The 11,827-nt window shown below is 50.3% G+C and overlaps 3 protein-coding genes across 3 annotated transcripts; all 3 read right to left on the minus strand.

Annotated features, from left to right (window-relative positions):
- Positions 1-1,072: 1,072 nt before the first annotated feature.
- Positions 1,073-3,786, minus strand: FIBRA_04344 (uncharacterized protein; the record flags this gene model as incomplete). Its single annotated transcript, XM_012326154.1, has 8 exons — positions 1,073-1,454; positions 1,513-1,528; positions 1,581-1,817; positions 1,879-2,109; positions 2,179-2,289; positions 2,345-2,528; positions 3,054-3,516; positions 3,584-3,786. The coding sequence occupies 8 exons, from the start codon at positions 3,784-3,786 to the stop codon at positions 1,073-1,075; spliced, it is 1,827 nt and encodes a 608-aa protein (XP_012181544.1).
- A 1,087-nt stretch (positions 3,787-4,873) lies between these two features.
- On the minus strand, positions 4,874-5,707 carry FIBRA_04345 (uncharacterized protein; the record flags this gene model as incomplete). The annotated part of the gene is made up of 5 exons (XM_012326155.1): positions 4,874-5,152; positions 5,207-5,225; positions 5,281-5,367; positions 5,428-5,459; positions 5,516-5,707. 5 exons carry the CDS (start codon positions 5,705-5,707, stop codon positions 4,874-4,876), a joined length of 609 nt encoding a protein of 202 aa, XP_012181545.1.
- Positions 5,708-6,208: 501 nt separating this feature from the next.
- Positions 6,209-10,843, minus strand: FIBRA_04346 (uncharacterized protein; the record flags this gene model as incomplete). Its single annotated transcript, XM_012326156.1, has 6 exons — positions 6,209-6,995; positions 7,047-7,938; positions 7,991-9,462; positions 9,521-10,094; positions 10,145-10,396; positions 10,450-10,843. 6 exons carry the CDS (start codon positions 10,841-10,843, stop codon positions 6,209-6,211), a joined length of 4,371 nt encoding a protein of 1,456 aa, XP_012181546.1.
- Between the last annotated feature and the right edge of the window lie 984 nt (positions 10,844-11,827).

Consider the following 11,827-nt stretch of genomic DNA (forward strand, 5'->3'; position numbering starts at 1 on the left):
CATAGAGGTCGCGGGCGGCTTTGCTTTATAGCGTCCGTCTTTTAGCCAGCATTGCAACTTCCTTAGTACTAGCGCACAAGCTGCTCACACAGCAATTCCACATTACTTTCCAAGGTCAGTTCGCTGTCCCGATGCCGCTTTTGCCTTGTTAATCGCAATCGTCTCTCTCTTGGTTTTTGGCTTGGTCATGACTCACTCTGAATGCACTTGGAATTGGCTTGTAACCACAGATTCCGTCCATTGCGACATTCATCACTGAAGAAGGCTCCTTGATCCTCCCATCTAATGTCCATATTGTCATTGATAACGGGCACGGACTTGAGGGATCTCCGTCTGCATCAGCCTTTGTGGAGACGTTCCATACGGACTTCATGAGTGTGGCCCGCTATACATGTGTACATTCCAGTGATCGAAATTCTCTTGGCATGGCTCCGGAAGTTCTCGTACACGAGTTGTCTACATTGTTACCGATTTCCCACTGAACTACGCTCTGTACAACGACTAGTCAACGCCGGAAGGATATGACATCGAAGTCACGAATAACACACTATCAAGGCCGCTGGGCCAATTGGAACATGGTAGGGCGCTATAGCAATACTGCAGCAAGTTACAAGCAGTAGCACGAACGCGGTTGCAATTTCTAGCGGTACAGGTACGATGGAGGCGCGAGGTTTCATGCTAGATTCTGAAACATCGGTCCGTCACTACATTTATGTGAAGTACTTACCATGTATGCTTATCTGCATCTAATGCACGTATTATGCTAGCTAATCTATGCGTTGACGCGTCGTAATACAGGTCAATGAATTTCGTGTCTATGCATCAGACAACCTCTGGAATGGATGACAAGGGATTGAATAGAAAGAGCTTTATGCACCATTCTCCTTTCAACCACCATCATTTTCGAATTGTGATCACCTATAGCAGCCTTGAGACAGTTGTCATTAGATCTGTACTATATATATGCATACAAATCAGGTACTGTGTATTGGACAAGATCATTTCTCAACGCTACTAGCACACTAGTGCATAACATCAATGTCTTCAATAGCACAAAATCGTACCAATATCCTCACTGTTCCCCCTTCCACTCACTAAGCAGGATGCAATCTTCCTGCCCATTGTTGAATACATCCGGGTAGCGCGCGCCCTGCACATCTGCTTCATTCACCGCTGTCCTGAGCGCCTTCACATCCTCTTCTTTCAACTGGATCTCCGCTGCCTTCGCATTTTCCTCAAACCTGCGCACAGACCGCGTACCAGGGATGGGAATGAAGTCAGGGTGCTCCGCGAGGATCCACGCGAGTGCCAGCTGCGATGACGTAGCACCGTACTTTGCCGCGATCTCGCTGAACTTGTCGGCGAGGGAAAGATTTTTGGGAAAATTCTCCTCGCTAAAACGGGGCAGCAAGCGCCGCACGTCGTCCTCTGCAAAATCTTTCGGGGACTTGTATCTGCGTGAATGACCCTATTAGTGCGTCGTGCTCTCAGACCACCGGTAAGCATACGTACTCTCCACTGATCAGCCCTAGGTATTCTGATCAAAAAAGAGATATGAGACAGGGAACACCTTGACGTACCTCGCCCCAAAGGAGAGTATGCGACAACGCTGACTCCAAGTTCACGGGCCGCCTCGACAAAGCCAGAAGTTTCAATCTCGAGTGTGAATGGACTGTATTCCATCTGGCATACAACCACCTTCTTGCCTACTCCCGGAACAGCCTTTGCGCGCCTCAAGACGTCGATGCTGCATTCGCTCAGCCCAAAGTACTTGATTTTACCGCTCGCAAAGTACGGACGTAATGTCTGGAGCACCACTTCTCACAAAATAGACGATTAGAAGGAATTCCGTAAGCGACCAGAAATCTCGGTGCGCACCTTCGATTGGCACATCATAGTCCATACGGTGCTGATAGTACAGGTCGATATAGTCCGTCTGCAATTCCTTGAGCGAGTTCTCTAGCTGGCGCCTGATGTATGTGGGCTTGCTGTTGGGCTTATATATGTTCTCCACTCCGGGAGTCAAATCCATGGATCCGAACTTGGTCGCGAGAAAGATCTCTGAGCGTCGCCCGGTGGCCTTGAACCATTTTCCGAGGACAGACTCGCCTGGGAGTGGGCGCAGATCAGCGTCCCTGGCTCTATTGGCGGACAGGCTCGACAGGAAACACGGCGTACAATTTCCGTAAATGTCTGCAGTATCCCAGAATGTGACACCGCGGTCAGCGGCGTAGGTGAGTGTCCTCAATGCTTCCTCGTCGTCCGTCTTTCCGTAGAATGCGCCGATGCCTGACATGGCGGCCCAGTAAGCTGAAAAAAAATCATACTGGGCAGAGGGACTCACCCATGGTACCATATCCAATGGCACTGACGATAGGTCCATCACGACCGAGCTGACGGGTGGGGTATTTGGCAAAAGACATTTCCAGCGTAGGAAAGCGAAAGTCAAATATGCGGATGATTGATACCATTCCACCGTCTTGCTGACCCGCTTTTATACTCCAGAAGTGCACGTTAACCCCGGAATCCTACCGGGAATTGAGCGTCGCCCTGCTCTAATTCCCGTTCAGCCGGCGAATCCGAATAAGGCAGTCGTTGCTCCCTGGTATCAACCCGCTGAGCTGTTTTCATAGTTCTCGACGTGATTGTTCATCCTAGAGCTCTTCATCTGGATTCAAGTAGGTGGATTCGGGTGTCATTCGTGGCGGAGTCAAGTGTGATCGTTGCGACAGCGTATAGTCGGAGATGCTGCAGGAGTTCTTAACACGATATTCACCTTGTCACCGCACCCGCTAGGATAAGTGTTTCTTGGAATGGCCGGACGATACGTGCAGCCTGAAGACAGTTGAATCCGAACTTAGAACGAGTAGCCGCAAATTATGACAAGCCAGAAATGATGCGGGAAAATGATTTACGGCCGATGTGTACGAAAGGAACCCAAGACATAAAAATCGCATAACGCGTCCGACAGAGCCTAGTGTAGTGCCCGTGTGGCCTGCCTGTAGTCCGGCGAGGTGCATCCTGGAACAGCTGTCCGTACGGTTTTTTGCCACCTCAGGCGCGTCACTGTTCTGTATCGACCACATCGTGGAAATCGCGCCATATCTAGCAAGGAGCATGCCCGCAGCGAGATGAACGGACTCTTCATGCTCTTGATCATCCGCAGCAGTCTGGCACACGGAAAGGAATGCAAATCCTCCACGTCGACGCAGCAAATTGATGATATCGGTCAGCTTCATCCCGGCCAGTACATCTTCCACAGACTCATTGGACATCAAAAGTGAGACGCGCGTAGATGACAAACGTTTGAGCATCATCTTGATATTCTTGAGCTCCTTTTGTGTACCCGGAAGCGGACGCTGCCCATCTGATTCAGATTGGGGGACAGCAAAAAGACGTGCGCTGATTGCAGTGACAATCTGGTTGCAGCACAAGAGCACTGCTTCATTTGCTGCAGCGTCAGAGTGGGATTGGGATGAGCTCGACAGAGGCTCGTCGATCTCTGAGATTTGCGGTCTACTTGTACAATCATTATGATGATCAGAATGGTAAAGAAGCCTGAAGGTCAGTCATTTGCCCATACTTGTATATCCATTCTTTGGATTTCTTGGAGAAACAAAAGAATGTAGTCGAAATTCCGAAAGCATTGACTGGAAGGACGAGGAGTGGGTCCGATTTATGGGGAACTGCTACCATCCCATAGCCGCAATGGATGGACGATTTGATGGCTGGAAGCTCAACGGCGCCGTTCTGGATGTCCAACATCTTCAGTGCACCACGAGACATTTGACAACTGGCCCGCAAATTTCAGCAGGTGCAGCGATCCCGGGTGGTTTCGGCGTCAGGTGCCTCACTGAGGAGGATTGTGATCCACCATCCTAACGAATATTCGTCAGTGTTGAATTTGAACTGGAAAAATCATGCTGTATCAGTCGTGTGAAGCTGAGGCTATTGGGGTACTGGTATTGTAGTGACATGCGTATAGGCCATTCACCCATGGATGGTACATACCGCTCTCACGGCTGTGGCGCGAAACGTAGTATGCCGGCGCCCGGACTCCGGTATCCCCGGTGATATGTTCACTCACTGTTGTTCAGTTCCAGCAACATGATCCAACCGCCGTTTGCACTGAAGGCATTCGACATACCTAACAGTTGAACCACCCGGAATTGTACTTAGATGAGTAGGTTGGAGTTTCAACGTTTCAACAGCGAAGCTGTGCGAGCTGCAATCATCCATGTCCTACTAGCAGGCGTTTTGATTGACGAGGGTATATCCTTTTCTTGTTTAAATTTACTATACCGCACACAGTGCAAAGTCGGCAGTATCGTCTGGCTTGGAGGCCGGATGGGACAAGATCTAGTTCCTGTCCCGGGTCCACGCAATCAGGAGTTACACGATCGACCCATGTTGATAACATTCTTCAATCTTCGTCGCCCAAAGCCTGAGCGAGCGATTGCAGTCGCTACAACTTTCCTGGATGCCCTGACCGAGTCGGACTACATATAGCTCAAGAGCATTGCCGTGCGTTCAACTGTTCTCCTCTGGAATTTGACCTATGCCAAGGAATACAAAGAGATTGGTCACAGGCTTATCCGCCTGCCCCTCAGCCTCCGGCTGGCATCACGTTTACCCATGCCAGTGACCCCGTTACGCAGCTCCTCAAAAAGCACATAAAAACTGGAACAGTACGTATGATTTCTTCGGACAACACGATGATACATCTATTTCTTTTTCTTTTCTTCTTTTCTTCTTTTCTCAGACTTTGATTATCCACGAAGGCCTAGCTTATGTAGACAGAATCATGAATTCGGAGTCGTAGAAAATGCATTCGAGAACGATACACAATTGTGACTCACTTTTCACGAACCTCTCATTCTACAACATCGCTGCCATCTCCTTCCTCGGCCGGCGTTTCTTCCGTCTCTGATTCTGCGGTCTTTGACTTTTTCCGATCCCGACCCTCATCATCCGCCTCCTCATATTCTTCTACCCCATTCTCGACAGCACTATCTTCTCGCTCGTCGAACTTACGCTTAGCAGCTCCATTCGTGGGTTCGGATTCGGACTGCTTGTCCTCGTCTACGGCCTCCTCGTTGCTCTCGGGAGTCTGAGTCGGAGACTTGACCCTGTCTAGAGTTTTTACCGGGTCCTAGGAGGAAATATGAACTTCGGACGCGTCACAATCCAGCATGAATTTACTCACATGCCCCCAGTTTTTCAGGCTGCAAAATTCTATAATGTAAGCGGGTCGTTCTGTGCAACCGAGGCAGCACAAACCTGATCGTGCTCTTCGCATCCTCCAGCTCTGTTTTGGTCTTTGTTTCTTTCAAATGATCTTCTTGCGCTAGGTGCCGACTGCTATACCTACCTCGCGAATCCCCGTCGGTTTCTAGTTACATGCTGTATTGCTCGTCGTGCACTCACGCGACGACCTTTCTCATATGCTCAATGTCCTCCTGTCGAGCGTGCATCAGTCGCTGCCCATTTCAGTCCATACCATCGTTCCTCGCACCTCGTCGTATTGTTCTGGGTCCTTCTCTGGATTTTTCTTTAATATCTCAACGATCTTGTGTCCGCTCTCTATGCCGACTCCGGTGCCTGCCTTTTTGCTCTTGGGGTCATCCAGCCACGCCTGCAACTCCTCTGCCGGCATGTTGACCACCTCGTTGAACTGGGCGATGACCTCGTCTTTGGATTTCACCATTTTCGACGTATGTTCAGCAGGAAAGGGGGGGTGAGGGGAGTCGAACGACGTAGGGGCCCTTACTGCGCGCATAATATATCACTCTTATTGCTTTGACGGAAAGTGAGGAAGTGAATCCTTGCGAGAAGACTTGTCGCTGACAAGACGCATGTGCCGCACCCACAAATATCTTGGTATAGAGTCCATGCGTTACATTACAACATTACAACGTCGTTTGTGCAACCGTAGCGAAGCATACCCGTCTACCCAAAGTGTCACATCTCGCAATTACAGTCCGTACTAAGAAAACAACGTAGGATACGAGAAACTGTGCAGGTACGGCGACGCTCCTAGCGGGAGACCATGCGTAGGCAGAGTCATGTATCGTAGAAGTCAAAGTCAATCGATGTCCATCAAACTGCATAAACAACGCTCAAGGGAGCGAGCAATGAAAGAGGAAAGGCATTATTACATCCGTGGCTGTACGAGAGAATGTCTATCGATCGTCATGGTTAAGCAAGTTCAATAGCCAGGGCCAGACTGCGGAGGAGCGGCACCAGGTGGGAGGTTACCGTACGGCGTAATCGACGAGCGCGAGTAGCGGTTCTGCGGTGGTGGCTGGGTCGATGTTCGCCGGGCCTGTCTCGACACCCGTCGTACAGCTCCTGGTCCAGGGGTGGGCCCGTTATCCGCAAGGCTGACCCCACGCGACCGTGTAGGCGCTGGACGCGGAGGTGAAGGCATTTCCTCAGGATCACTTGACACAAATGGAATCTGAGGCTCGTCGATGTAGCCACTACCTGTATAACTGTAAGGGTTGAAAGTCTCTCCTGGATATTGGCTTGGCACGGTCGACTGACGGAGCGCGCCGTTATTGGAACTAGCTGCTCGAGAGATGCGCGCGTCGAAAGAGGCAGACTGGGGGGAGTATGGCTGCTGCTGAGGAAACTGTTGATGTGATTGCTGATTAAACTGTTGGCGGTATTGTTGTGCGGTCGACGGCGGGGAATAGGAACCAGAGGCATATTCTTCTTGGAAGTCTTGAGGAACAAGTTTGTGCGAGGACGAGCCGAATTCTGAAGTGTTTCCCTCCTCGCTGGAACGAGAAACACCAGATGTAGACACAGAAGCTGTAGTCGCAGTCCCAACGTTACGGTTAACAGACAACGGCGCCGGAAGCATGAGCAGTTGGTTAGTGTCCTTTCGCGGCCGGGGCGGAGGAGCGCCAGACGACTCATTAGTATCAGAGTCGATCTGTTGTTGAACCTGGTAATCGGTTGAAGACAATGACGGTCGCCTGCTATCGCTCCTGCACAAAATGAGAGTCAGCTTTGTACGCTAATGAAAACTTGATACATACCTCTTGGGGGAATAGGAACGGTAGTCGAAGACTGTCGAATCCCGCGATTGACTGCCGCTCTTCCACCGCCTCTCGCGCTCAAACTCGACCCACCGCTTCATGACGATATGCGAAGAGTCGAACTCGCCCTCTTTGTCTCCATGATTATCGTGGGCCTTCTCGCCCGCAACCATTCGTGTTTGTCCCCACGAGAAGTCATCAAAATGCCAATATGAGTACGCCGGAAGAATACCGTTCCATATCGGCAACGAAAGCAGGTATATGACCATCCAGCCGATGTAGGTGACCTTGAATGAGGTTACTACAATTAAGACACCTGGCAAACCAAGAATGATCGCGAGCAAAGTGAGTGGAATGGTGGTGTTCGGGTGGTTCGGAACGATGGACTCAATGATGAGGTATAATGTGAACGAGATGGCGGCGGGAAGGACGAGCGTTCCAATCAGTTCCATTCCGGTAACGAACTGCATCGAGAAGCAGAAAGTGCCGCACATGTCGCGAACCTGAACAAGCTCGTAAAGGTTATGCACCGTTGAATTGATCCATCGTCGACGCTGAGATAAAAGGATCTTGAATGTATCCGGGGCGATGGTCTTGCACACGGCAGAAGCACAGAAAACGTTCTTTCGCTTCGGGAAGGTCTTCAGAAGTAACGTAGTGAGATAACGATCTTCTCCAAGCAAAAGCAGATTCTTCTTGTGCAGGGTATCTACGACGTTCTCCGAATAATGCTCTATGATATCAGGGTTTGCGAGGATAGGCACCCAATAGCCAGAGTCGCCCTTCGGTGCCTTGATGCGATACATACTGAAACAGCCGGGCAAACAAGTAACGGAGCCGAAAGTCGACTCGAAGGCTTTAGTCATGTGGTGGGAAATGAAGTACTCGAACACTGTTGGAACGATAAGTTTGACACATACACGGCTAGAAAGAAGTATTCTCACCTTGAATCATCGTGACCCAGGTCTCCGACTTGTTAGCGATCTTCGTCTCACCACAGATACCCATCACCTCATAGTCCTGTACCATGCAGGCTACCAGTCGACTGACAGAGTCCGGGAAGACCTTCGTGTCGGCATCGACGCACAGTACCAGTTCGAAACGATCAGGGCTGATTCCAGTGACCCGCCAGATCGAGTTAAAGAATTCATACTCGAACGTCGTCATACGCTCATCAAACATCACCTTCTGCAAGAATGACATCAGGACGATTTGCGAGTCACGCTTGCCTCTGTTACCCGGCTTTGCATCGTTAGCTTCGAGAGGATTACCGACTTTGGCAACGACAATAACTGGCACCCGTTGCTGCTTGCTACGCTCGATGGTCGCATCGTCGTAGTCATAGAAACCCGCATAGACCTTCGCCATGTTGTGTCGTTTGTGGCCATCCGCAATGGCCACGTAGGAGTGTGCTTCAACTTCCTCCGGAGCAATGATAAATTCCTTCATCATTGACAGACAAATTTCCGGAGTAGTCATCGAGTTACCAGCACCTTTAACCATACCGTCCGCGACGATGAGGATCAGTTTGTGACTGTTCGGGTAATCGGTCGTCGCTAGAGAATCAAGCGTCGTACGCAGACCTTCCACAGATTCAGAGTACGCGGTAACTAAGCATATGGTGTGCGCAAGCGGGAAGTTGAAGGGCTCGTAGTCAGGTGGCGGCTGGGGAACCACGTTATGTAACGGGAAGGGGCAAGGATTGTCCGCGAAGAGACTGCGAGTTCCGTCCACAGCGAGTGAGACCGAGCTTCGTGAATTACGATAACCGGGCGTGTCGGGGGGGACCAACTTCGAGAGTGTCTTGCCACTCGATGATGCATACACGCTTCCTGGCTTCTTCAAATTATATGGTATCGGCTCTAACATGCCATACGCCGCTGAGGCCCTGCTGCCCATAGCACCCTTGAGCGGTTCTGCCGGAGTAAATCGTGACGTGCTTGGGAGGAAGGTACGCCGCTTGGCATTCTTCTGCACGCCATTCTTGTAGACATTCGGCCGGTATCCACTAGGAGCAGGCTTGTATATATCATTTGTCCAGTCTTCTATCTCCCTCATACGGGCACGGCGCTGCTGGTATGTCTCATTGCCATAATTTCCAACTTTGGCGGAGATGAACCAGAAGAAGAACATGGCGATGGCAAAGCGAATCCCGACGACGCCGATGATGAATATCAAGGACACATAGAGCACAACCTGGGAAGCCACACAACCGATCGTGTTCGTGTCGATGAACCCGACCATGACAATTTGCTCTAAACATTTTGCGAGTCCAAGTTGATTTGTGCGGGCGAAATACATAGACAAGTCCTTGCCATTGTAGGTCCCATCTCCTACTTTGAGCTCGTCAAATACAGCCGGATAATCGACTTCGTCGGTGTTCAGCCATCGCAAAAGGTCAAGATCAAAAACAGACCTGCGAGAGAGAGAGAGAAATTAGTTAAGAAGCCACATGACTAGATTGAGAAACGTACGACTCGTAGACCACAAGATTCCGTGACGAATTCGCGACGTCTTGCCAGGTGTAATAGACTTGACCCATGGGTGTCATCGAGGCTAACTGTGATCTAGCCGTCGAGGAGAGATGACATGTCGTCGAAGTATTATAGTTTGTTGCATTAACAACCGTCGTATCGTTCAATCCGAAAATATTGCACGGAAAGTACCATTCGGGATCGCTGGTGCTCCCGTTTATCAGCGAGTTGCTTGACTTCGTGATATACCCGGAGCAAGCGCCGCCTGTGTTCTGAAACATGAACGACAAGTCCGCACCCGCAGCATTCCAACCGCCCACGTATATTGGATTCGTGTCTCCGTTGAAGTTTCCAACAGCGGGATGTTTGAACGAGTTGAAATCGTAGTCATAGCCATGTATGACCGCCGATGCCGCTTCAATATCACCAGCATGATACCGGTTTGCAGGTGTACCGCACACCGTGCGCGTGAAGCCGAAGGTAATGAAGCCGACAGCGCACATTAGAATAGCAATGATACCCATAAGACCCATCTTCTCACGCCAAGCTCGAATCTGCTCGGGGGTACGAATTCCTGCAGAAGATTCGTAAGGCTGGGAACTGACCTACGAGGAAGAAACCTACCGCATGCTCTGAGGAGGGGTGTTGGAACAAGCAAAGTGAGTATAAAACAATACATGAACCAAGGGCCCTTTGGTCCTGGTCCTAGCGCATCCATACAGCTCCTCTTCGGTTCAGGTTGTACGGGTTTAGCCTGCTTCCGACGCAGAGTCGTTCCACGCTTGAAAAGAGCCAGCCCAGACTCGTGCACATCCTCTTCTCGTCCAAGAAGTGACTTGCCTCTTCGCAATTGTTCACGAGGAACGTTGCCGGTAGCTGCGGGGGATCATTGGATCAGAACCACCAACACCACATAAGTGGAGACGTACTGGAAGGCATAGCAATCCCACCTCCCTCATCCTCCATCTGCACAGCATGATTGCGATAGTGGTAGAGGCGATGCCCAGGCTCTATCTTTTCGCGGTCGGGCCTAACCAGGCTCTTCTTCCTGCCTACGCCCGCGCCAGTGTTGGCGGCTTCGGGGTCGTTCGGAAATCCAGTAGAGAGTAGATTGCTGTTCTGATAAGCAGTATACGCCCTCTGTCGTTCCTGGTCGAGTAGATCTTCGCGATCACCAACCTCTTTCGACTGGAAAGATATACCCCTTGCGGGTTCGGTCGGTCGCGGCTGGTACAGCAAAGATGGCTGCTCGGAGTCGGAGAGCGGTGACTGAGGCTGGGGAGGCCGTACTGAACGCGGCGGACGTTGACCGCGACGCTCCATGCTTGTGTCAAGCACGTCAGAGCGTGCAGACCGCAAGGTTGAGAGACTCGAGGTAGAGGGAGGAGGAAACGTGAGAGCGACTCGGAGAATGTTCGCCACGGTCAATGCTTATTTGGCATATAGCTTAGCAAACGGCTGACGGGGTAGCTTAAATACCCAATAGACGCATATAGCTACTAAGTTGGGGTTACTGGTTGTAGGTAGAAGGCAGATAACGTACAGGCAGATTGTGTATTTTTACTATCTAATCCTTTTTTGCACCCAAAGTGAAACTTCTAAGCCGCAGGTCGTCTTGCATTCGAACCGCCATGCATCTTATGTATACTCTCGATGAAAATGGCAGCAGAGTATATACCCTCAAGGTATTTGGCACGTCAAATGGAGCTGGCAATTCTGGCTGACCTATCGGCCACAGAAAATCACAGACTCGGGAAAAATTACCAAGTCTGCTCACCCAGGTTCGCGTCTCATGAGGTTGACAGTCTTTACCATTTGGTTTAAAAACATTGTGTATTCTGCAGCTAGATTTTCTCCAGATGATAAGTTCTCACGACACCGAGTTACGATCAAAAGGCGCTATGGAATATTGTTAACTCAACTACCGGCGAAACCAATGTAGTGGCGTAATAGGACACACAAGTTGGTCAGTCAACCTGGAATAAACGTGGGGCTGGGCTGCACTCTAGAAGTTGTCTCGGATTATGTTGAAAAAGAGAAGGAGTCCGTCATAAACTCCTCCGGTTGAAGTTGTATTTTGAATGAAGACGCGGAATGGTATCAAATTGTGGTGCTTCCTACATTTACCTTCATTTCTCCGACGAAGTCCAACGCGAAACGGTGAATCTGTTGCATCTCCAAGCTGCTCAAATTACCGTCCGAGAGCAGGCATGGCACCATGGACCAAAGAACTAGATATTTCTGTGACATAGTGGTTCAAAAAAGATACAGACAAACTCCACCGAACCCCCCCCCCCCACAAACCCG

The sequence above is a fragment of the Fibroporia radiculosa genome (genome assembly GCF_000313525.1).
Source record: "Fibroporia radiculosa TFFH 294 genomic supercontigs, scaffold2870, whole genome shotgun sequence".
In the NCBI taxonomy this organism is placed as follows: Eukaryota; Fungi; Basidiomycota; class Agaricomycetes; order Polyporales; family Fibroporiaceae; genus Fibroporia; species Fibroporia radiculosa.